Source organism: Pteropus alecto, unplaced genomic scaffold (assembly GCF_000325575.1).
Source record: "Pteropus alecto unplaced genomic scaffold, ASM32557v1 scaffold88, whole genome shotgun sequence".
Classification (NCBI taxonomy): domain Eukaryota; kingdom Metazoa; phylum Chordata; class Mammalia; order Chiroptera; family Pteropodidae; genus Pteropus; species Pteropus alecto.
Genome location: NW_006494611.1, coordinates 3,536,510 through 3,559,277, shown reverse-complemented (window position 1 = coordinate 3,559,277; position 22,768 = coordinate 3,536,510). Strand labels below are relative to the sequence as shown.

Below are 22,768 nucleotides of genomic sequence, written 5' to 3'. Positions count from 1 at the left end.
GATTTCCCCTGATTTCCTTTCAGAGGATCACTGGCCTTCCCAACAGGGAGCAGCAAGGGAAGAGGTACCCGCCCTCCCCGAAAGGTAGCTGAAAGGTCTCAGGAAACTCCCTCCCCCGGATCCTTTTACCACTTGTCACAGTCAAGGGGTGAGCACGTGACCTAGAAAAACACCTGGGGCCAGAGTGGGATACTCAGAGCTGCCTGCTCTAGGCCTGCTCCTCGGTCCTGGGAGCACCCCCCACCCCACCGTTCCCCTCATTAAGCTCCATGGTGATGTCGGCTGAACTTCTGCCATTTCTGTCTAGAAATATTTCCAGGTCACTCTTTGCACCTAAGGAACTGTTTTGAAGTGGGACTTGACATCACTGCAGAATAGAACATGTACTAAGTACCAGGAGAGGGGACAGGGATAGTGACAATGGCCTCCTGATGGCAGTGGTTGGTACTCAGCTCAGGCCTGCCACATCTCCAGTGCCCAGCACTCAGAGTTGGGTTCTCATCTACACTTAGGTGAAATAAGTGGGCTCTTCAAATCCAATCCAGAGTTTCTTCTTAGGAGGGCATGACCTGAATATAAAGCTGCTGTAATGTATTCAGTGGTGCAGTGACTTGAATGACAAGTTAAAGAACTCTTGGGGACTGATAAAAGAGGACAGGGGCTAGAGAAGAGTAATTTGTTGGTGTTGACTGGCCCTGATTGAGCAGGGGTTCTGATGCTCAGCAAACTGCCCTGGCTCTTCTATACAATGAAGAAAGGTAATCACCAAGTTTGCTTTGAGAATGTCAAACTTGTTTGGCCTAAATTTTAAGCTCATCGAGAAACCTTCTGATCTGTAATTTGGGGAGCTAGTATCTTGGCTCTGGAACCACAGTTCTGAGTTCAAATCCGGGCTCTGCCGCTTCTTCAGTGTGGCACCTTGGTTAACTTATGTCTGAGCCTCAGCTTTCTCATGTGTAAAACAGGGTTGAGACTATCGCATCAGATAGCTGCAACCAGCATCCAGTTGATGCTCACTTAATGCTCACCACTTCCTCCAATTTGACCTCCTCACACCTCTATCAGGAGGCAGTAGCCGGTGCTGGTGCCCTGGGTCTCAGGAGGAGTTATACAGGCATCCCTTGGGGCATTGCGGGTTTGGTTCCAGAGTGTTGCAACATAGTATTGCACTTAAGTCTTAATCATTTTTCTAGTGGAGGATTTTGCTTTCAATTTGTTAAAAATGGAACACCTGCGAAGCACAATTAAACAAGGTATGCCTGTATAATGTTTGCCATGAGCCTATACAGTGTTAAACGTTTATGTGTATTATTTTAGTCTTCACAACAGCTTTATAAAAAATTGAAGCTTAGAGAAGTTAAGTGACTCATCCAGGATCACAGCTAGTTTGTAGCAGAGGCACATCTAGTTTATACATCTATTTCCTGTGGGCTTGGTTAGCATAAGCAAGCCAGCGCATGAGAGTCTGCTCATCCCTGAATGGACCAATGAAAAAGGAGCACCTCAGCCTACCGTCAGTTCAATGACATACAAAGTCCCAAGGTCAGGAAATGTAAAAACACCACTCTGGCCTAGTGCCTGTCGTGGAAGCACTTGGGTGGCTGGGCTGCTCTGAATGGAGTTGAGATGGAGCTGCTTATTTGAATAAAAGTAATGTTGTCACAATCGGAATCTTTGACTTTGAGCTAATGAAACTGAATTGTGGCAGTAAGAGTTCTAAAGGTTCTAAATTGTCTGTATGGCTTAGATTGATAGATTGAGAGCTGACAGCCAGCCAGCAAGCCTGCAAACTTAAACACAGAGGTGTTTATTGTTAGAAAGGGAAAATCTCACACTCAAATGGGTTTTAACATAAACACATCAAAAGGGAGATGCCCCAACCCTACAGGCTCTTGGCTCCCTCCAGTGCAGGTTTTAGTTACACAGCAGCCTGGCCGACACTATTCCCAACAGCAACAGAAGTTTTGAAGTCTCTCCGTGTTACCCATCAACTGGAGGAGACGAGTATGACAGACCCCAAAATGCCGTCTGTGTGGGCCCCACCTATTTTCTAGGCTTCAGGGAAAACAGGAAAAAAGTCCCAACAGGCAGAGCACAAAAGGCTGGATGGACGTATGTGACATTCTTTTGCTTAAAAAGCAAAACAAAATCGACTAGTCTGATGAAATGATGCAGTGACATCACCGAAGAGACAGGGTGTCTCCCTGGGGAATGGTGGGTGCGTAGACAGCCCTGGGCACAGTTCACCTCAGATCCTCTGCTCAGAAGTGTGAGAGGCAACGTGAGCCAAGCCAGTCGAGAGGAGGGTTCCTTCCCAGTTGCCTCAGGATCATCTCTAGTCTCCAGGCCAGACCCCAGACAGGCTTCAATCCTCAGTCACAGGTGGGGGAATGAGCTGCAGTTGGAAGTTCTCATTCTGGAAGATGCTGTTGAAAGCAGGGCCACTCTGGGAGCCACTGAATGGCCTGTAGCTCTCACTGCTGCGGTTCTGGGAGAGTTCTGTAAGGAGAGCCAGCTGCAAAGGGGGGGACACACATCAGCCTAGGCTTGTGGGGGCAGAGAATCTGGGGGGGTGGGAGGGGATGTGGAATGGAGGTGGGGGATCCTGAATCCCCCCGCCTCGAGTCCAGGAGGGACTGTGCTGCACTGCGGGAAGATATAAAAATGGTCTGAGTTCCTGGTCTGTATCTCACAAACAAGTAATGTAACTTTGGGCAAGTTCACTTCATCTTTTGGGGCCTACATTTCCTCTTTTAATAACGACAAGACTGGACTGGGTAAATCCCATAGGCACATCAAGCTGTGACACTGATCATGGAAAATGTCTGATTTTGAACCTGCCAGGCTCTGAGTGCTCCACATCCAGCTGGCGCGTGACCCTGTAGCCTCACCCCGAGCTGAGGTTCTCCACTCTCTGCTCATCTCATTCCACACCTTCCCTCTAAGTGAGTTCTCCTCAGGGCGAGAGACTCTGCATTATGACCACTGGCTCTGACCGCTCTCTTTTGTAACTTGGATAGCTCCAAATGGGTGCCCAGCTGTCACTTGAAACTCAGGGGCCGCAGGGGAAATTCAGACTGTACCTCCTCTTATTGTCCTCCCTGCTCCCAGCTTCCCTATTTCCACCAATGACACCAGCGAAAACCTCACCCAGTGGCTCAGTTCTGAAAGAGCTGCCAAGGACAGAGTGTGGCAGGAGGAAAGGTTAATGTCAGCCCACTGGGAAACCAGGCCCTGCCACTCAGAGGGGCCATTCATTTTACCTCAAAGAACCTCTGCAAGAGTAGGGAGCCTGATGGTCTGGCCCTTGAGATGCCCTTGATGGTCAGAGAAGAGATGAATTCAACACCCAAGGTGATCCTGTGTTAGACCCCAGGCTGGAAGTCCATGGGGACCTTTAGCCCCAGGTAACTGTGGTGAGTGCTTTTTAGGTGCCAGGAACTATGCTAGGTCCTCTACGTGTATATTAGTGCTATTTAAAACAATATTTAAAAATTTTAGTTGGTATATAGTATTAGTTTCAGGGATACGATATAGGGTTATTTTTATACCTTACTATGTGATTGCCCCACTAATTCTAGTAACCACTTGTCACTGTGCAGACTCACGCTCATTGACTATATTCCCCTTCACCTTTAACACCCATCCCCTCACCCCCTCCTCTCTGGCAACCATCTCTTTGGTCTCTTTCTATGAGTTTTTGTTTTGTTTTGGCTTGTTATATTTTTAACAGACTCACGCTCATTGACTATATTCCCCTTCACCTATTTAGTAGGTTGTCTTTTTTGTTTTGTTGACGGTTTCTTTCACTGTGCAGACGGTTTTTAGTTTAAGTAACACTTGTTTATTTTTGCTTTCATTTCCCTTGCTTGAGGGGACATAACCAAAAAGATATTACTCAGATTTTCTTTCTCTGACTTATTTCGCTTAGCATAATTCCCTCTAGGTCCATCCATGTTGTCACAAATGGCAAGATTTAATTTTTTACTGCTATATTATATTCCATTGTATGTCTATATATATACATACCACTTTTTCATTACTATTCACCTATTGATGGGCACTTAAGTTGCTTCCATATCTTGGCTACTACTGTAAATAAGACTGCAATGAACACAGGGATGTATATATCTTAAAATTAGTATTTTGATTTTCTTTGGATAAATGCCCAGAATTAGAATTGCTGGGTGGTATGGCAGATCTATTTTTAGTTTTTTGAGGAATCTCCATTCTGTTTTCCATATGGCTGCACCAATTTGCAGTGCTACCAACAGTGCACAAGGGTTTTCTTTTCTCCACATCCTTGCTAACTCATGTTATTTGCTGACTTTTTGATAAGAGCCATTCTGACTGGTATGAGGTGGTATCTCATTGTGGTTTGGATGTACATTCTTCTGATTAGTGATGTTGTGTATCTTTTCATCTGTCTTTTTTTGAAAAATGTCTTTTCAAGTCTGCCACCCATTTTTTGATCAGATTGTTTATTTTTTTGTTGTTGTTGAGTTGTATGAGTTTTTTTTTTTTTTTTAACATATTTTGGATATAAACCCCTTATCGTTTATATTATTTGTGAATATATTCTCCTATTTAGTAGGTTGTCTTGTTTTGTTGACGGTTTCCTTCACTGTGCAGACGGTTTTTAAGTATCACTTGTTTATTTTTGCTTTCATTTCCCTTGCTTGAGGGGACATAACCAAAAAGATATTACTCAGATTGATGTCAAACAGAGCACATGAGCAGTCTGTGCAAACTCAAGCTCAAGAAAAAATCTGGCCTTGCTAGAATTTGGTATGACTTGAGGATTAGAGGAAGTGGTAGAGTTTAGACTCCACCTTCAGGTGACAGAGGTCCAGGAAAGCATTTTCAGCAAGGGGTTAACATGACATTTGGGTTTGGAAAGAGTACTCAGGCAGTAAGCACTGTGGAGAAGGGACAGAAGAACTTCAGTGGCCTGTGACAATTCAGAAGGAAAGGGGAAAAATACACAGGAGATGTAAAGATGCCTATAGGATCTCCCTAGTGAGTGGATGTAATGGGAGGATGAGAGAAAGTGCCACCTGCAGAGAACTACTAAGCAAGAAAGAACACGTTGAGAAAGTTAATGAGTACACTTCTGAAGTGCCTGTGAGACACCCAGACTGATGTCATGGTATGACTGCTGGTAGCACTCCAAATCTGTACTCCTCTTCTATGGTCATAGGATACCAAGTTGTAGTCTTAATACCGTTTAGAATAAAGACCAGTTTCCCAGTCTGCATTGCATGTGTCTAAGTTCTAAGACAATGGAGGTAAGTGGAAGTGGTGTATATAACTTGTAGAAACTACCATTAAACAAAGGGCTTATGCTTTTCCTCCATCTTGCTAGCTAGAATACAGATGTGATGGTTGGAGCTGGAGTAACTATGTTGAACCATGTCAGTATAAAGCGTATGTTAAAGACGGTAGAGCTACAAGATAGAAGAAATCTGGAGAGAGGTTTATGGAAAGTGCCCTGGGCTGCCTGCATTTACACTTTTATCTTGTTTAAACCACTATAATTTAGTAAATTCAACCAATGCAGACGTTTAGCAGAGTCTTGGGCTTTGGGCAGATTTGGCAGTCAATACAAAAAAAGACCTTGCAGATGAGGGATTAGGCTTCTGTTTGCTCTCTCTGGAGGTTGTACAAACACGGATGCCCTTCTGTGTCCTCACAGTCCATGGCAGATAAAGGACAGATATCCTTCCACTTCCTTTGCATCCTTTGCCAAATTCTGATTGCTCCCTAAGGCCAGGGCATAGCAGGGCACTTTCCAGAGTAAGGAGGGACTGCAGCAAGAACCTAAGATCACCACATTTCTAAAACAGTAATTCTAAATAAGGAAAAAAAAAGTTAAATAACCACAAAACATTACCCTGGAACTTCCTCGGTAGAGACGGCAAAGTTGATCAAATGCTTGGATTTGCTGTGGATCTAGAACAGGTTCTGAGGTTGCCTGAGAAATAAAAAACAATAAGGTGATTAACTAGGACGTGCTGTTTCCTTCATTCCTCTGAAGAAAATCCATGCTACCAGCAATTAGTGAGATATTTTACTGAATATTAGTAAAATCCCTTAGCGCCAGCCCCTAGGCTGACCTCTCTATGGACCCTGTTCTCAGTGTGGTCTCTAATTTTCCATAATGATGAGCTTCCTTTAGGGCTTCTTGATTCCCCTTTGCCTTTACTAAGCAGAGCAATTTCGCTCCATCCAGCCTTGCCTTCCCATATCCATCACTCAGTATGGCCAGCAAAGACGGCCCTTCTTTGTGGTGGTGGTGTATCATAATAGGAAAAGTCATGTCATTTCTCCATCTCATTATAAAGCTGGTAGCCACCTATGGAGTTGCAAATTAGATCTACTGCTTTTGAAAGAGGTGAACTCTGACATTTCTACAGCAGTCTTGTTTTGTTCTACCTCTTATAGTGGTGGAACATGTTATACAATGGTTCTTCTCTCGGTGGATCTGGTCCAATTCGTACCTAAAGAAATGAGATTCTGTGGGAGGCAGCCATAGGCTTTGGAGTCAGAAGTAAATTGAAATATTAGTTCTAGCAACTAATTCACTGTGTGACCTCAGGCAAGTCACTTTTCTGAGCCTCAACTGCCTCACCTATAAGTGAGAGAGAATAATATTTCCCTTATTAGGTTGCTGAAAACTAAATTATATGAGACACATATTTAAAGTGTCTTTAACTTGCTTGGAACCCTGCAAGGGCTCAGTATATGCTAGCTTTTATTAAATGACAGCCTTCATTAAATGTTGATTTCAGAAGTATTCTGTTTATATATAAGACTAGTAAAACGATGTCTTTCTTTGCTCTGTACTTATTATGAACCGTTTTGGCATATATAAAAGGATTACTAAATATACTCCCAATGTATCTGAGGAGAAAGGTTTCCATGAGGAAGGGTCTGAGTGTTGACACAAGCGCTATTTAATGGGAGGGGTCCATATTTTTTCCCAAACAAGGATTTGAGCTTTTTTTTTAAAAAAAGCATTTTATAACAGATTATGTCCCAGAAAGAAAAAGCTAAAGGAGCTCATCACCACTAAACCAGTATTAGAAGAAATGTTAAAGGGGCTTATTTAAATATGAATAAGAAAATATAGGAGAGAAGAGAATTCTTACTGACAAAGGCAAACACTTGGTAAAAGAAGTGGATTAACTAACTATAAAGCTAGTACGAAGTTAAAAGACAAAAGTAGGAAGATCATGCATAATTCCAACAATAAATTAAGGGATACCCACAAATACATAATAGAAGAAGTAAAAAAATGACAAAAACATAAACATGGAGGGGGTAAGTAAAAATTGTAGTGATTTCAGAATGTGTTCAAACTTAAGCAACCATCAACTTAAAATAGACTGCTATAAACATAGCTTGGTATATATGAGACACATGGTAACCACAAGCCAAAAATCCACAAGAGATATACAAAAAATAAAGAAAAAGGAATTCAAACACAGTACTATAGAATGACATCAATATAACAGAGCAAAAGAATAAGAAACCGAGAACAAAAACAATCAGAAAAGAATAAAATGGCAATAACTACATACCTATCAATCATTATTTCAAATGTAAATGGACAAAATGTTCCAATTAAAAGACAGGGTGAAGTTCCAGGCAAGATGGTGAGTAGGTGAATGCTGTGCTTGCCTCCTCCTCTGACCACATTAAAATTACAATTCAATTATAGAACAACTTGTAGAACCATATGAAGACTAGCTGAACAGAACTCCTATAACTAAGGATATAAAGAAGAGGCCACATTGAGACTGGTAGCAGTGCCGGAGACATGAAATGGGCTGGTGCCACACCCACGTGTGGTGGTCGAAACTTAGGAGGGAAATCTCGTCTGCAGAAGTCCCCCCTGAAGAGTGAGGGGCCCCAGCCCAGGGTTCAAGTGCCAGGAAGAGGAGTCTCTACAACATCTGGCTGTGAAAATCAGTGGGAATACCATCCATCGGTGTGAGACAGAAGGCTGCTAGAAATCCAGATGTTCTCTTAAAGAGCTCATGCATAGACTTGCTTGCAGACACTCACCCTGGGCTCCAGTGTAGGGATGGTGACTCAGGAGGCACCAGAGGCATACAGGGAGAGACTGAGTTGTGTGGCTTCAAGGCAAGGCTGGAAAGATAGCCACCAATATCCCTGTGTTGAGTCCTCCTCCTGTGCAGCCTACAGGTGAGCTCCATCTCTCCTATATTGAGCCCTCCCCACAACATGGCCAAATCTGAATCTGCATGGGCTGGGTGAACTCTGCTTGCTCCACCCTGGTGACTGCCTGGGATCGTGCCCCATCCAACTCAAACAGTTGGAGGTACTTTCAGGGGCCAGGCAACCAATCCCACCCTGCACACCGCAAGAGGCTCTTTCAGTCTGAAAGATCTGTCCAGCTGGTCTCTACTGACACGGTGCCAGAGACACTTTTGGTGGCGAGCAACCAGCTCTGGCCCAGGCTGCAATCTTTCTTGGACAAGTCTCGGGGGTCTTTGGGCCCAAGTGGGTTGTAGCTGGCCTCAGTGTGCTCTGAGACTTTTGTGGGTGGCCCCAGGCTCAGCACTGGCACCAAACCTGAATCTGCATTAACCTGGTGAATACCACTTGCCCCACCATAGTGACTTCCCGGCACCTCACTTCACCCAACTTGTGTACCTCCCAATGTTCTTTCATCAGCTGAGTCTTACAGGCAGCTGACAGGTAACTTTAGGCCTTGGGATGCCCTGGGCCTTATGCTGAGCTACCCCAGGCCTCATATAGCTAGAAGCCAGCCTCAGTTCATAGGGTGGCCTCTCCTATGCACTTCCAGGTCCAGCATAGGCAGCGACCAACTCTAGATAGCGCTGTAGCTCCTACCAGGTAGCCTTGGGCTGGTGGTCACAGGCAGCAGCTGACCTTGGCCTGCACAGAAGCCCCTCCCAAGGTGCCCCAGAACTAACAATCCTGGAGATTGGCTTCAGACTACAATAGAACACTACCTCACTAGCCCCCAAAGTGGCATGCCCAATGAGTGGTCTCAATAAGCAAATAAGCCTAGTGGAGTGAATTCCACTCCATGGTGTCAGTTCCTACATAGCAGCTCATATTGCGGGTGTGTGAGAGTCAATGCCACCCGCTGACATGCAAACAGCAATCAAGGCTCAACTACAATAGGGGGTACACATAACCCACACAAGGGACACTCTTGAATCACCGAGCACAGGAAATCAGGGAGACCAAGCCACTGGGCCACACAGTGCACCTACTTCATAAGGCCAGCCAGCCAAGACTGAGAACATAGCAGATCTACCTAGTATATGGAAAGGAACACAGAGAGGCAGCCAAAATGAGGAAACAAACATGTCCCAAAAGGACAGGAGAAAACTCCGGAAAAAGAACTAAACGAAGTTCAACAATGAGACAGTAAGCATAAAAAAGGACACAGAAACCATAGAAAAGAACCAGTCAGAAGTGAAGAATAACCAAAATGAAGAATACACTAGAAAGAATGAACAAGAGGTTAGAAAAAGCAATGGTTAAATCAGTAATTTGGAAGACAAGGTAGCAGAAAGCACCCAACTGAAACAACAAAAAGAAAAAAATAGGGTAGTTTAAGGAATCTCTGGGACAATCTCAAATGTACCAATATTCGCATCATAGAGATATTAGAAGCAAAAGATAGAGAATGTAGTTGAAATAATGACTGAAAACTTCTCTAACCTGGTGAAGGAAATAAGACATACAAGTCCAGGAAGCACGGCGAGTCCCAAACAAGACGAACCCAAAGAGACCCACACCAAGACACATCATAATTAAAACGCCAACAGTTAAAGTCAAAGAGAGAATCGTAAATGCAGCAAGAGAAAAGCAGCTAGTTACTTACAAAGGAGCTCCCATAAGAATGTCAGCTGATTCCTCAACAGAAACTTTGTAGGCCAGAGGGGATTGGCACAAAATATTCAAACTGATGAAAAGTAAGAACATATAACCGAGACTACTCTACCCGGCAAGGCTATCAATTAAAATTGAAGGTGAGAAAAAGAGCTTTCCAGACATAAAAAAACCTAAAGGAATCCATCACTACCAAGCCAATATTATAAGAAATGTTAAAGGGACCTCTTTAAGAAAAAGAAGGGGGTAAAAAAGAATAATAAATGGCAATAACTATGTATCTATCAATAATCACTTTAAATGTTAATAGATTAAATACTCCAATCAAAAGACAAGGTAGCTGCTGAATGGATAAGAAAACAAGACCTATACATATGCTGTCTACAAGAGACCAACTTCAGATCGAAAGACACACAGAGACAAAGTGAAAGGATGGAAAAAGATATTTCATGCAAATAGAAATGAAAAAAGTGGGGCAATAATATTTACATCAAATAATACAGACTTTAAAACAAAGGCTATGATAAGGAACAAAGAAGGAGATTACACAATAATAAAGGGATCAATCCAACAAGAAGATATAACCCTAGTAAGCATTTATGCACCCAACATGGGAGCAACTAAATTTATAAAGCAAATACTGACTGACATAAAGGAGAGATTGACAACAATATAGTCATAGTAAGGGACTTTAACACTCCATTAGTACCAATGGACAGATCTTTCAGACAGAAAATCAACAAGGAAACAGTGGCCTTAAATGACACACTAGACGACAGATGGATTTAATTGATATTTTTAGAGTACTCCAAAGCAGCATAATATACATTTTTTTCAAGCACATGAAACGTTTACAAGATAGACCACAAAACAAGTCTCAATAAATTTAAGAAGACTGAAATCATATCAAGCATCTTTGACCACAATGGTATGAAACTAGAAATCAATTACAAGGGGGAAAAAAAATGAAAAACACACAAACATGGCAGCTACATAGCATGCTACTAACAATGAGATCAAGGAATAAATCAAAAGATATCTTCAGACAAATGAAAATGAAAACATAATGACCCCAAATCTATGGGACACAGCAAAAGCAATCCTAAGGGGGAAATTCATAGCAATACTGGCCTACCTCAAGGAACAAGAAAAATTTCAAATAAAAAAATCTAACCTAACACTTAAAGGAACTAGAAACAGAACAGCAAACAAAGCCCAAAGTGAGGAGAAGGAAAGAATAAGATCAGCGTGGAAATAAATGAAATACAGTTAAAAAAACAAAACAAAAGATCAATGAAACCATGAGCTGATTCTTTGAAAAAAAATAAAATTGATAAACCTTTAACCAGACTCATCAAGAACAGAAGAGATAGGAAATAGATAAATAAAATTAGAAATGAAAGAAAAGTGACAAATGACACCAGAGAAATAAAAAAGATTATAAGAAAGTACTATGAGTACTTATATGCCAACAAATTAGACGATCTGGGAGAAATGGATAAATTCCTAAAAACATACAATCTTCCAAGACTGAATCAAGATGAAACAGAAAATCTGAACCAATCTATTACAACCAACGAAACTGAATCAGTAACTCCCAGCAAACAAAATGGACTGGATGGCCTCACAGGTGAATTTTACCAAACATTCAAAGAAGAAATAATACCTATTTTTCTCTAACTATTCCACAAAATTCAAGAGGAGGGAAGGTTCCAAGCTCATTTTACAAAGCCACCATTACCCTGATTCCAAAACCAGACAAAGACATTACAGAAAAAGAAAATCATAGGCCGATATCCCCGATGAACACTGATGCAAAAATCCTCAACAAAATATTAGTAAACCAAATTCAGCAATACATGAAAACGATCATAAACCATGATCAAGTGGGATTTACTCCTGGAATGCAAGGTTCAATATCCAAAAATCAATTAATATGATATACCACATAAACACATTGAAAGATAAAAACCATATGATCATATCAATAGATTCAGAAAAAGTGTTTGACAAAATCCAGCATCCATTTATGATAAAAACTCTCAGGAAAGTGGGAATAGAGGAAACATACCCAAACACAATAAAAGCCAACTATGACAAACCCACAGCTAAGATTATACTCAAAAGGGAAAACCTGAAAGTGTTTTCCTCAAGATCGGGATCAAGACAAGGATGTCCACTTTCATCACTTATTCAACATAGTACCGGAAGTCCTAGCCACAGCAATCAGAGAAGTAAAAGAAATAAAAGGCATCCAAATTTGGAAGGAAGAGGTAAAAGTGTCATTATATGATACTAGATATAGAAAACTTAAGGATTTCACTAAAAAAACTATTAGAGCTGATAGATGAATTCAGTAAAGTAGTAGGATACAAAAATAACATTGAGAAATGGGTTCCGTTTTTATACACCAATAATGAACTATCAGAAAGAGGAACTAAGAAAACAATATCATTTACAATTACATCAAAAAACAAAGATAAAATACCTAGGAATAAATTTAACCAAGAAAGTAAAAGACCTGTATTCTGAAAACTATAAGACATTGAAGAAAGAAACTGAAGAAGATACAAATAAATGGAAGCATAGACTGTCCTCATGGACAGGAAGAATTAACATCATTAAAATGACCATACTACGAAAAGCAATCTATAGATTCAATGCAATCCCTGTCAACATACCAATGGCATTTTTCACAGAACTAGAATAATCCTAAAATTTATATGGAACCAAAAAAGACCCCGAATAGCCACAGCAGTCTCGAGAAAGAACAAAGTTGGAAGTATCACACTACCTGATATCAAACCATACTACAAGGCTATAGTAATCAAAACAGTTGGTACTGACAAAAAAACAGACATATAGATCAATGGTACAGAATAGAAAGCACAGAAATAAACCCACATCTATATGGTCATTTAATCTATGACAAAGGAGGCAAGAATATACAATGGGGTAAAGACAGTCTATTCACTAAATGGTGTTGGGAAAACTGGACTAATACACGCAAAAAAAAAAAAAAGAAACTGGATCACGTTCTTACACTATATACAAGAATAAACTCAAAATGGATTAAAGACTTAAATGTAAGACCTGAAACCATAAAACTCCTAGAAGGAAACATAAGCAGTAAACTCTGACATTGCTCCTAGTAACATTTTTTTTTCTGATATATCTCCTCAGTTAAGGGAAACAAAAGAAATAATAAACAAATGAGAGTAATCAAACTAAAAAGTTTTTGCACAGCAAAGGAAGCTATCGTCAAAATGAAAAAACAACCTACTGAATGGGAGAAGATGATACATTCAGTAAGGGGTTAATATTCCAAAATATATAAAGAACTCATACAACTTAACATCAAAAACTCCAAACAATCCAATTAAAAAATGGGCAGAGGACCTGGATAGACATTTTTCTAAAGAGGGTATACAGATGGCCAATAGACATATGAAAAGATGCTCAACATCACTAATCATCAGGGAAATGAAAATTAAAAACCACAATGAGATATCGCCTCATACCTGTCAGAATGGCTATAATCAATAAATCAAACAAGTGTTGGTGAAGATTTGGTGAAAAGGGAACCCTCATGCACTGTTGGTGGGACTGTAAATTAGTACAGCTACTAAAGGAAGCATTATGGACATTCCTCAAGTAATTAAAAAACAGAACTACCACATAACCCAGGAAATCTACTTCTGGGTATTTATTGATCTGAAGAAATCAAAATTTCTCATAAGAAAAGATATATGCACTGCTATGTTCATTATAGCATTATTTATAATAGCCAAGATATGGAAGCAACCATACTGAAGTGTCCATTGGTAGATGAGTGGATAAGGATGTGGTGTGTACACACACACACACACACACACACACTAGACTGTTACTTGGCCATGAAAAAGAATAAAATCTTATCATTTACAACAACATAGATGGACCTTGGTATTATGTTAAGTGAAGTAAGTCAGACAGAGAAAGACAAACACCATATGATTTCACTTATATGTGAAATCTAAAAAACAAAATAAATGAAGAAACAAAACAGGAAAAAATCTCATAGATACAGAGAATGAACTGATGGTAGCTAGATAGGGGGGTGTTGGGGGAGATAGGTGAAAAAGGTGAAAAAGATTAAGAAGTACAAATTGCCAGTTATTAAAGCAGTCATGGGGAATATAACCAATAACACTGTAATAAGATGTATGGTGTCAGATGGGTAGTAGACTTACTGGGGTGATCACTTTGTAAGGCAATAAATGTCTAATCACTATATTGTACACCTGAAACTAATATAATACTGTGTGTCAACTGTAATTGAAAAATAAATTTTTAAAAAAGCAAAAAAATAAAAAAAGAGGCTTTGTAAATTTAATTTGTCTTCCAAGAAGAACACTGCTTCTTTTCCTCAAAATTTTTACTACAGTTAGGGGAAAAACCAACTAAGAGCTAAAAGAATGGAAGCCAGCACTACGCTTGAAATAAATCATGCTAGCCTAGAGTGAAACTATTTCACAGCTTCATCTTCTAAGTGTAAAGGATCTGCTATAAGATCCAGAAAACAGCTGTCACCGAGGAAGCTCACATCTCATAGGCTTCTGGAGACCCACAGTGGTGAGCCAAAGAGAATGTTAGGGCTTGAATGATATCTGGCTTTGGAGACCAGCCAAGGGCATAGTCACCTCAGTCTTTCTTGATGTTCTCAGTGATGGGATAGCTTGTGGGGACATGGGGACAGCTCAATGGAAATCCTGAGAAGGGCAGTGTCATCCAAAACAGCAGCCGGAAAGAGTAAATGAATGGCCCACGGAAGCTCTGTTTTTCATTCGGTTAGACTGATGTCTCTGGGTCTGCCAGACACATGGAGAATCGTTCTCTAATCTGACAATATTTAAACTTGTGTTGACACTTAAAAAAGTTTTTTTTTTTCTAGTATAATTTGGTAGGAAAAACAATCATATTCTTGGAGAGAAAGTGTGTGGAGTATTACACTTCCGAAAGATACTTCATAAAATACACAAAAGAGATTCAAGGTAAAGATGATCTGAAGGTTCGAGAAATACTACAAACCTAGCTCAAACAAATCAAAAAGAGAAAAAATATAATAACCTTCAAGAGACTTAACAATGGAAAACATGGGCTGCTCCCTGATTTGCTAATGCCTTTAGTACTCCTGGCATAACCTGGGGAGAGGGGCGGCCTAAGGACAAGGATGATACATGCCTTTTACTGGCACTCAAAACCTTAGCTGTGGGGCCAGACACCCCCACAGTCCATATGGCAAGGGACCAGCCACCCTGATCTCACCTTTGCTTAATCCTTGGTTACTCTGTGATAAGGTTTAACAAGGAAGCAAAAATGAAGGCAAGTCAAGAATGTACTGGGTAAGGCACTGGGGAGCTGGAGGTGGGCAGGGCAGGTTAATTAAAAAAAAACTGTAAAGACTGAGTTTGCAAATGATAAAGCAGCAAGAGAAAGAAAAGGTCTCCTTATGGAGGTACTTTTCAAAACAACCCTTTGCCTCGAAGGGATTTGCAAGGAAAAAATCTCATGAACTACTACTGTACTTGGTACAAAAATTTTGACAGTACAGACCACTTACGACAATCCACTGAAGAAAATTCCCATCAGACCCTGCACTTAGAAAAGCTGTGTTTGATACTGTAGACTTGTTACTAATTGTGTTTTTTGCTTTTATCAGAAGGGAACTTGGGGCTAAATGATTGACTACACAGAACCATCAACTGCTCAGGACTTGGTAGCAAACATTTATGTGTGTTACTACAACCTGGTTTTATATTATTTTCCACAGACATACTGTTTTAAAATCTAGGCTTCCTCATTTATTGAATTCATCCTAGTGGATGTATTTTTGGAAGCCAGCCTAAATCATTCTGGGAAAGTGAAGGTCATGTCAGTTCATAAGTAGAAAACGCCACTATTAAAAATAGAATCATGCTTTCACCCCGCAGGAAATACTCCTGGCGGAAGAGTCTATTCTAGGCACAGGGTGAGTGGCTCTAGCTCCTGGGAGTTTGCTCACTGAGGCAGAAAGTGCAAGAGTCTCAATGATGGTCCAACCCATGTTTTCTGATCCAGCTCTTCTCAAACTTTAATATCTGAGAGATCTTGTTAAAATGCAGATTCTAGTTAGTAGGTCTGGGGTGGGTCTGAGAGTCTGTTTCTAACAGGCTCCCAGCCAATGGTGAGAATGCTGGTCCTCAACCTGCACTTCAAGCAACAAGCTAATCTGTACTGCTAGAGCAGTTTGGTGATGCTGGAGACTTCTTTGTCTTTACTGAGCCCTAATAGTAACAGAATACTCTCAATTATGGGTATTTTGCCTCCTGATTCAACTGCACTAAATCAACCAATTAGCATTTCTTTTTTTCTAAGATACCCCCATTAGGTATGTTGCGTTCAGCACTCATTGAGTTCACATGAATCTTAGCAGCCTCTGTGAATAATAAAATTTAATAACATAACAATGTTTCTGCCACATGTTTTACTTCAAATCTCACTGAATTTTAAGCCTTGCACCTAGCTTACTAAATAATTAAAAAGGGTTATATAAATTGAAGAAGAGAAGGCTATGAGGCTTGCCCAATATGAATAAAAAATCTGCAACCAACTAAGCATCATAACCAGGGCCTTTACCCTATAAACCCTGGAGAACCTGGAGTAACAACCTGGTAAGTACATGTGTGTGTATGCACACACACACTCAAACACATAATTTGAAACATGACAAGCCCATAAGTGTGCAAGGGTGGCTTATCATGCTCTTAATCCTCTAGGTCCTTAAACTCCTTAGAGACACCAAGAGAAGGGGTTTCCAACAACGACATCCTTCAGAAATTGGAAAATGTGGTCGTTCCATGGGTGTGGAATAACTGAAGATGACACGTCCTTTCTTATAACACAAGCCATTATCCTGGGCAACCAGAGACCGAACTAAGGAGTGAATGCTGGGGTTGCCCTGGGATCCTCTGAAAGTGATGTCATTGCAGGGTGGAGACAGCCTGTTTCAGACACAGCCATACTGTCTCTGTGGTCAAGTGTCTGAAGACATCGTTTGCGGTAAAACGGGAGAGCTATTTGTAGACATGCCTAGGTCCTAGTAGATGCTCACCTGTCTTAAAATCCTTCCTGGAATAAGAGGGGTTTTGTTTGTTTGTTTGTTTGTTTTTTGAAAGGAAGCATCCAGCGAATAATAAATCACTAAGATGAGGATTTGGATTTCTGTACGCTTCTCCTTGGCAATTTGGGCTCGACAAGTGGGGTAGGGTGAGAATGAGAGGGCCAGTGCCCCAGGGAAGGCAGTCTGTCCACACAAGGCCCACTTAGCTGGTTCATGCCATGCCTATGCAGGCTCCTGTCCTATCAGCTCCTGGCCCATGAACTGGCATCTAGTTCTGTGGTCCAACAAATATTTCCAGAGCCCCTACTATATCAGGCCCGGGGTGCAAAGATGAGTAGGTCGAGTTTCAGGTCTCATAGATTCTGGGACATTAAAACCCCACAAAACATTTCACTTCTTCAGTGTTAATAAGCAAAGCCCGAGAAGTTACTGAGGTATAATAACCATATATTGCATATTTATTAAGGCGGGCCGTGTCTGAAACAGGCTGCTACATTACCTACACAAACCATCAAAATGCCCCTGAAATTACAACATTTTAGGGTCCAGATTACACTCTTGCATATAATGAGACATTGAAGTCTCAGCTCTGGCCTCCTCTCCAGAATGCCTTCTCTGAAAGCCCCAGTCCCGTCAGTAGATCAGCTTCCATATGACGTGTGCATAACCAACCATATTGCTGCACTCATGGTAGTGTAATGATCTGTTTAACTGTCTCCCCTGTTAGACTGTGAACTCCTTGAATATCAGAACTGTATCTTATTTATCCTTCTGTTCCCAGTGCTCTACATCCAGCAAATGTTCAACAAACATTTGCTTAACAACCCCACATTCTGGTTTATTCTGAACTGTTCATTTTAGGTATAAGATCAAGTAGCAACCTGTTCTCCTGGTCCAGTGTGAAATTACTGGCATTTGTCTTCCTATTTTCAAGAACTTGGGCTATGTAAAGATTCATTGTGATTTCTGGCATGTTTGTCCTATATCTCAGTGAAAATATTTTATTCAAAAAACATGAGTTCTGACCCTTTTAAGAAAGTTGGAAAATTTACGAAAAGAGTGGACTTGTGGTTAAAAGCCTCTTTCTGTTGTTGCCGCAGCATTTCCTAGTACAGAGCCCTCCTCGGTGTGACTTAGGCTGCTGAAGGGGGCAGGGCCTGCTTCCCAAGTGCCTGTGACACTGCAGCCCTGCTGGGTAGGAGCCTGCACTCTAGGGTCCATCTGCCTAAGCCCAAACTCCAGTGTCACCATTCACTAGCACTACGTTCTTAGGCAAGTTACTCCTATTATCTCTGAGCTTTTTTTTTTTTTTTAAATTATATGGGGATATAATAGCTGCACCACATAAGTGGTTGAGAAGATTAAGAAGGCAATGCATGTAGAACAAGTAATAAAGCCCAGGACACTGTAAGTTCTCAGTAAGTGTTACTGACTGGAGGGCACAGGAGGGCCTCGCAGGCACCGTACACAGACACAGTCTGTGTGGGATCCTGGTCGTGTACTTAGGCCTAACGTGGCCGCTGAGATGGAAAGAAAGGAGTCAGCACAGTGCTGACAAAACTGGCAAACCTGGCAATGAAGGGGATGGGTGGATGCTGCAGGAAAGAGAATGAGGAGAGTGGAGGGAAAGCTTCACGAAAATGACAGCTCCCTGAGGATAGGGCCTTTGTCTCTCTTTCTCGGTGGCACCCAGCACTGTGCTTGGCACAGAGCAACTGTGAAATAATTATCTGCTGATCAAATGGATGAAGGGATGGGAAGGCAACCAGAGAGATTTTCTATTTCTTACACATTCACTGGACCATTTGTAAACCCTCTGTGATGCAGTAAGAACACAGTGCATGGCTTCTGACGGACTTGGGTCCATCTGGATTCGGTAACAACTAGCTGAGTGGCCCTGGCCAAATTATTTAGCTTCTCTCAGTCTCAGTTTCTTTATTTGTAATACCTACTTTGCAGAACTGTTGTGAGGATTAGAGATAATGTATGGGCCTGGCACCTATCTGATGTTCAGATAGTGAACATCAGTGGCAGGGATTATTGTGATTTACTGTGATTGTCTTATCTATACTCCCCAGAGAAGTGCCAGAAGAACAAACAATGGGCAAGAATCAGGAAACCTATCCCTAATCCTGTCACAGCTCCGGGTACAACCCGAGCAGTTCATACCGCTCCTCTCAGTCTATGTTCTCATTTATCAAAGAGCAGTGCCACCTTGAGCTACACTCTACCATCCGTGGAAGATACAGGCACTGTGAAATGATAGGCATTTAGGGCATGAAAGTTTCAGGTAAGATGGTACTGTTTATTGAAGTTGATCATGGCTTTTTATTGTGTAATCAGAGGCAGACAAGGGCAACCAACTAGAGGGACTTCCACGAAGACTCATGGTAGCCTTGAAGAGAAGTAATAGATTCTATGTAAGATGCCAGAGAAATTGATTTGCCAAATCAGTATCATGCACAAAAATGAGAACAACAAAATTTGAGCAACATCTCAGGTTGACAAATCCACAAACATAAAGCACCCTTCCCGGCGTTCTCAGGCCAGCTAACCCATCAGCACAGGTGGATTAGAGTGATTTTCCAACTGGAAGGAAAAGAAAATCACACTAGAGCAAATTTATTTCTTCCCATCTCATGAAGTCCAGTGATAAGAGCTGAAAATTAAACGGTAGCTGCACATTAGAGGAAGAAACATGACAATCCTGGAAATGACCTCGCAACATTCAGCATTAAAGTAAACCCGGTGGAAAATGAGGTCTGATAATGTAGGAGAGCCCCAGGGAGAGCAGCAACGCAGTACACCAGCACGTTTCAAAGCTCAGTGACTCACAGACATGGTGGAAGTGGGAGCTGTAATTACAACCACTGGAAGGAAGAAAACAAACTAGGGCTTTCAGGATCCACAGGTCTCTTAACCAGCACATCAAGCTTCGGCAGAGGAAAACGACCACAATCCCCTACCACCCTGAAGGCTGGGTTCCTAGGAAGAGGGATCATAATAGTCCTAGGGATTCTGGACACAAAACCTTCCAAATCACATACAGGGACGGATCCCAGCAGACAGCTCTGCTTGTTTATTTCTTGTTCTCTACAATAAATAACAACCTGACAGCAAAATCCTGACATTTCCTTTCCTGATTGTATTTCCACACTAGCACATGTGAAGGTCAAACCTAGTTTGTGAGAGACATGGGACACCTGACGTAATTCTATAACATGATTATTGGTCTTTTTAGCTTTCTAGGAGCCTTTTACTGGCATTTCTATAATTTGCTGGTGGGGATGAGGGTAAAGGTTGAGTAATATGAGTGGAATGAGAACCTTTTCTCCCTGCCACTGGCTTCACTTTCAAATCTTTCTCCCTATTACGTTATAGGCTACATTATAATCTCTCACATTATAGGCCTCAGACTTTTGCGACCTTAACCCAAGCTATTTCAAACTAGAGGGCCTTAATATTTGACGTTTTTGCCTAAAAAGAAACCTTGGCTTCGAAGGTAAGAGAGTAAAACCACACTTCCTTTCCCTCTGCAAACAGAAAACACATTTCCTAAAATTCCCACCCTCTACACAGTTTGCTCTCAGATAGAAGCTGACCTCTCATACACTCTCATTTCCTAAGGCCTCAAAACTCTCAGTAGGTTACAGCTAATGATGAATTAGGTAATAAAATAAAATAAGCGACTATGTTGCTAAGATGACTGGAGGAAGGAGGGAAATGCCTGGCAGAACATGTCTTAAGGAGACTTTGCTTAGAGCAGCAATCACAGCTCTAACATGACCAGCTCTCAGAGAAGAGACTGCTTGAGGCTGGAGATGGAGATGGTGAAAGGCTGACTGGAAAATATCCATAAAAAACCAAGACCTTCAATACCACAATTAAAAAAATAACAGTGACTTTTCACATCAGCCGCAGGAAGAGAATGCCGGTTTAAATCTTAAGATGTGAGGAAGAGGAGTGATCGCCACACACCACCACCACCACGGCAGCTAACAGTTACTGAGCAAGTAATTACAATTTGCCAGCCACTGTTCTAAGCACGACACACGTATTATCTCATTTAATCATCACAAAAACCCTATGAGCTCAGTACTTTTGTTATCCTTATTTTACAGATGAAAGAACTAAGGTCCTGGGTTTAGTGAAGGGTCCAAGGTCACTCTGGTTGGTGGGGTGGCCCAGATCTGAATTTAGGCAGTCCAGTTCCAGAGTTTTCTTTCATTGCCATGCTGGGTATCAGTCTGGAAGAAGCGTGAAGGTCACTTTCAAAGGACCCAAAAGGTTGTGTCAGGAGGAAGCTAGGACCAGCTGGTGACCAAAACGCCTAAGCCACGCTCTTGAAACACTAATGGCCTCTGACCTTCTGAGAAATCTTCATTCTGCTTTCTAGTTAAAGAAACTCATCACATCAGGCCTGTGAAGTCTCAACAAAGGTGCAGGAGAAAGGCAGTAGCCGATGAAAATGAGCTACAGCTATTAATGTCCTACTTAAGAATGAACTTTGGAAGTCTGAGCTGAAGAAGCCCCATGAGAGCCAATGATGTTAGGAGCTAAGCTAGGTTCTGCAGTGAGAGACTTCACACACAATGAGAAGACAGTTTTGTGCACATATCAGGTGCTTATGAATATTTTCTGCCATCACAGAAAAAACCCTGACCGTGGCCCTGACACTAATTAGTGATACTAGTTATGTTGTGTTGATAGCCTTGATGTCAGTTAGCTCATCTATAAGGTAGAGAAAATCTGCATAACCTACCTCAGAAGGCTCCATGAGGTGGAGTGGAGCGGGGAGGAGAGGAAAGGGAAATGGAGAAAACACATGTTTCCTGCCATCTATTTAGTCTCCGGCTTTATTCTAGGTACTTTTGTGTTTAACACGTACATCACCCCAGTGAGGCTAACTTTACTATCTCTAATTTACATGTGAGGAAACAGATTTGGACATGTTAAACTACAATCTGTAAGAGAAAGGGCGGCTCTTGACAATAAGTCTAATCCTAAAGCCTACTCTACCATGTTTGTGATGAATATGAGGTGCTATGAATCTATAAGGTATTACGGCTTCCCATGGACAATGTGAGCTGCCTGGTGTGCTGGAGGCTGACCACTCCACTCAAGGTTAGCGCAACATAACGCTGTGTAATTATACAAAATAACACAGTATTTTTTCTTGTTTGGTTTGTTCACCCATTTTGCTCCCTCAAAAAAAGAAATGTCCCTAAATTGGTTTAAAATCTGCCATACCTGTGCATTCTACCAGTCTGTGCCTGGCTACTTCTTGCCTAGCCTGCTTAGAAAGGCAACAACCTGGGGAAATCTGTGGTGGCAAAAGACTATATAATCTTATGATGCCTAAAAAAAAAAATGGATTTTAAAAAACTGATTAGGTAACTGCAGAATGTAGTTTGAACTTTAAATAACTAATGTAATTCCTTGGTCAAATTAAAACCTTGCTATTATCTAGACAGGGATCATTATTACAAAGGGTTGGTCATCTTAAACTGTGTCATGGGCATGGAAAGTGCAAACTTCCAAACAGATTAAAAAATAATTGTTAGAGTGTTGCCACCCCCAATGGAGGCATTATCTAGAGTCAGCATTATCTGGAGATATCAGGACATAGACTAGGACCATTATAAACAGAAATAAAAAATGATAGTACTGGGAAATGCAATATGACAACTCAGTTGGTACCCCCAACCTCTTTCTTTCCTGAGGGCACTG

The 22,768-nt window shown here is 41.3% G+C and overlaps 1 protein-coding gene across 5 annotated transcripts in view; it reads right to left on the bottom strand.

Moving 5' to 3' along the window:
• Positions 1 to 1,784: 1,784 nt before the first annotated feature.
• Positions 1,785 to 22,768, bottom strand: part of VPS8 (VPS8, CORVET complex subunit) — a 232,022-nt gene continuing 211,038 nt past the window's right edge. For 2 of the 5 annotated variants that reach the window (XM_015599949.2, XM_025042260.1), the window contains 2 exons: positions 5,894 to 5,974; positions 2,366 to 2,515 (listed from right to left, as the gene is read on the bottom strand). In XM_015599949.2, coding sequence (XP_015455435.1) covers positions 2,366 to 2,515; positions 5,894 to 5,974 — 231 coding nt within the window. Of the gene's footprint in view, positions 2,516 to 5,893; positions 5,975 to 22,768 lie in introns of those variants that run through there. The other 3 variants (XM_006925797.2, XM_025042261.1, XR_003044270.1) reach the window with 3 other exon arrangements.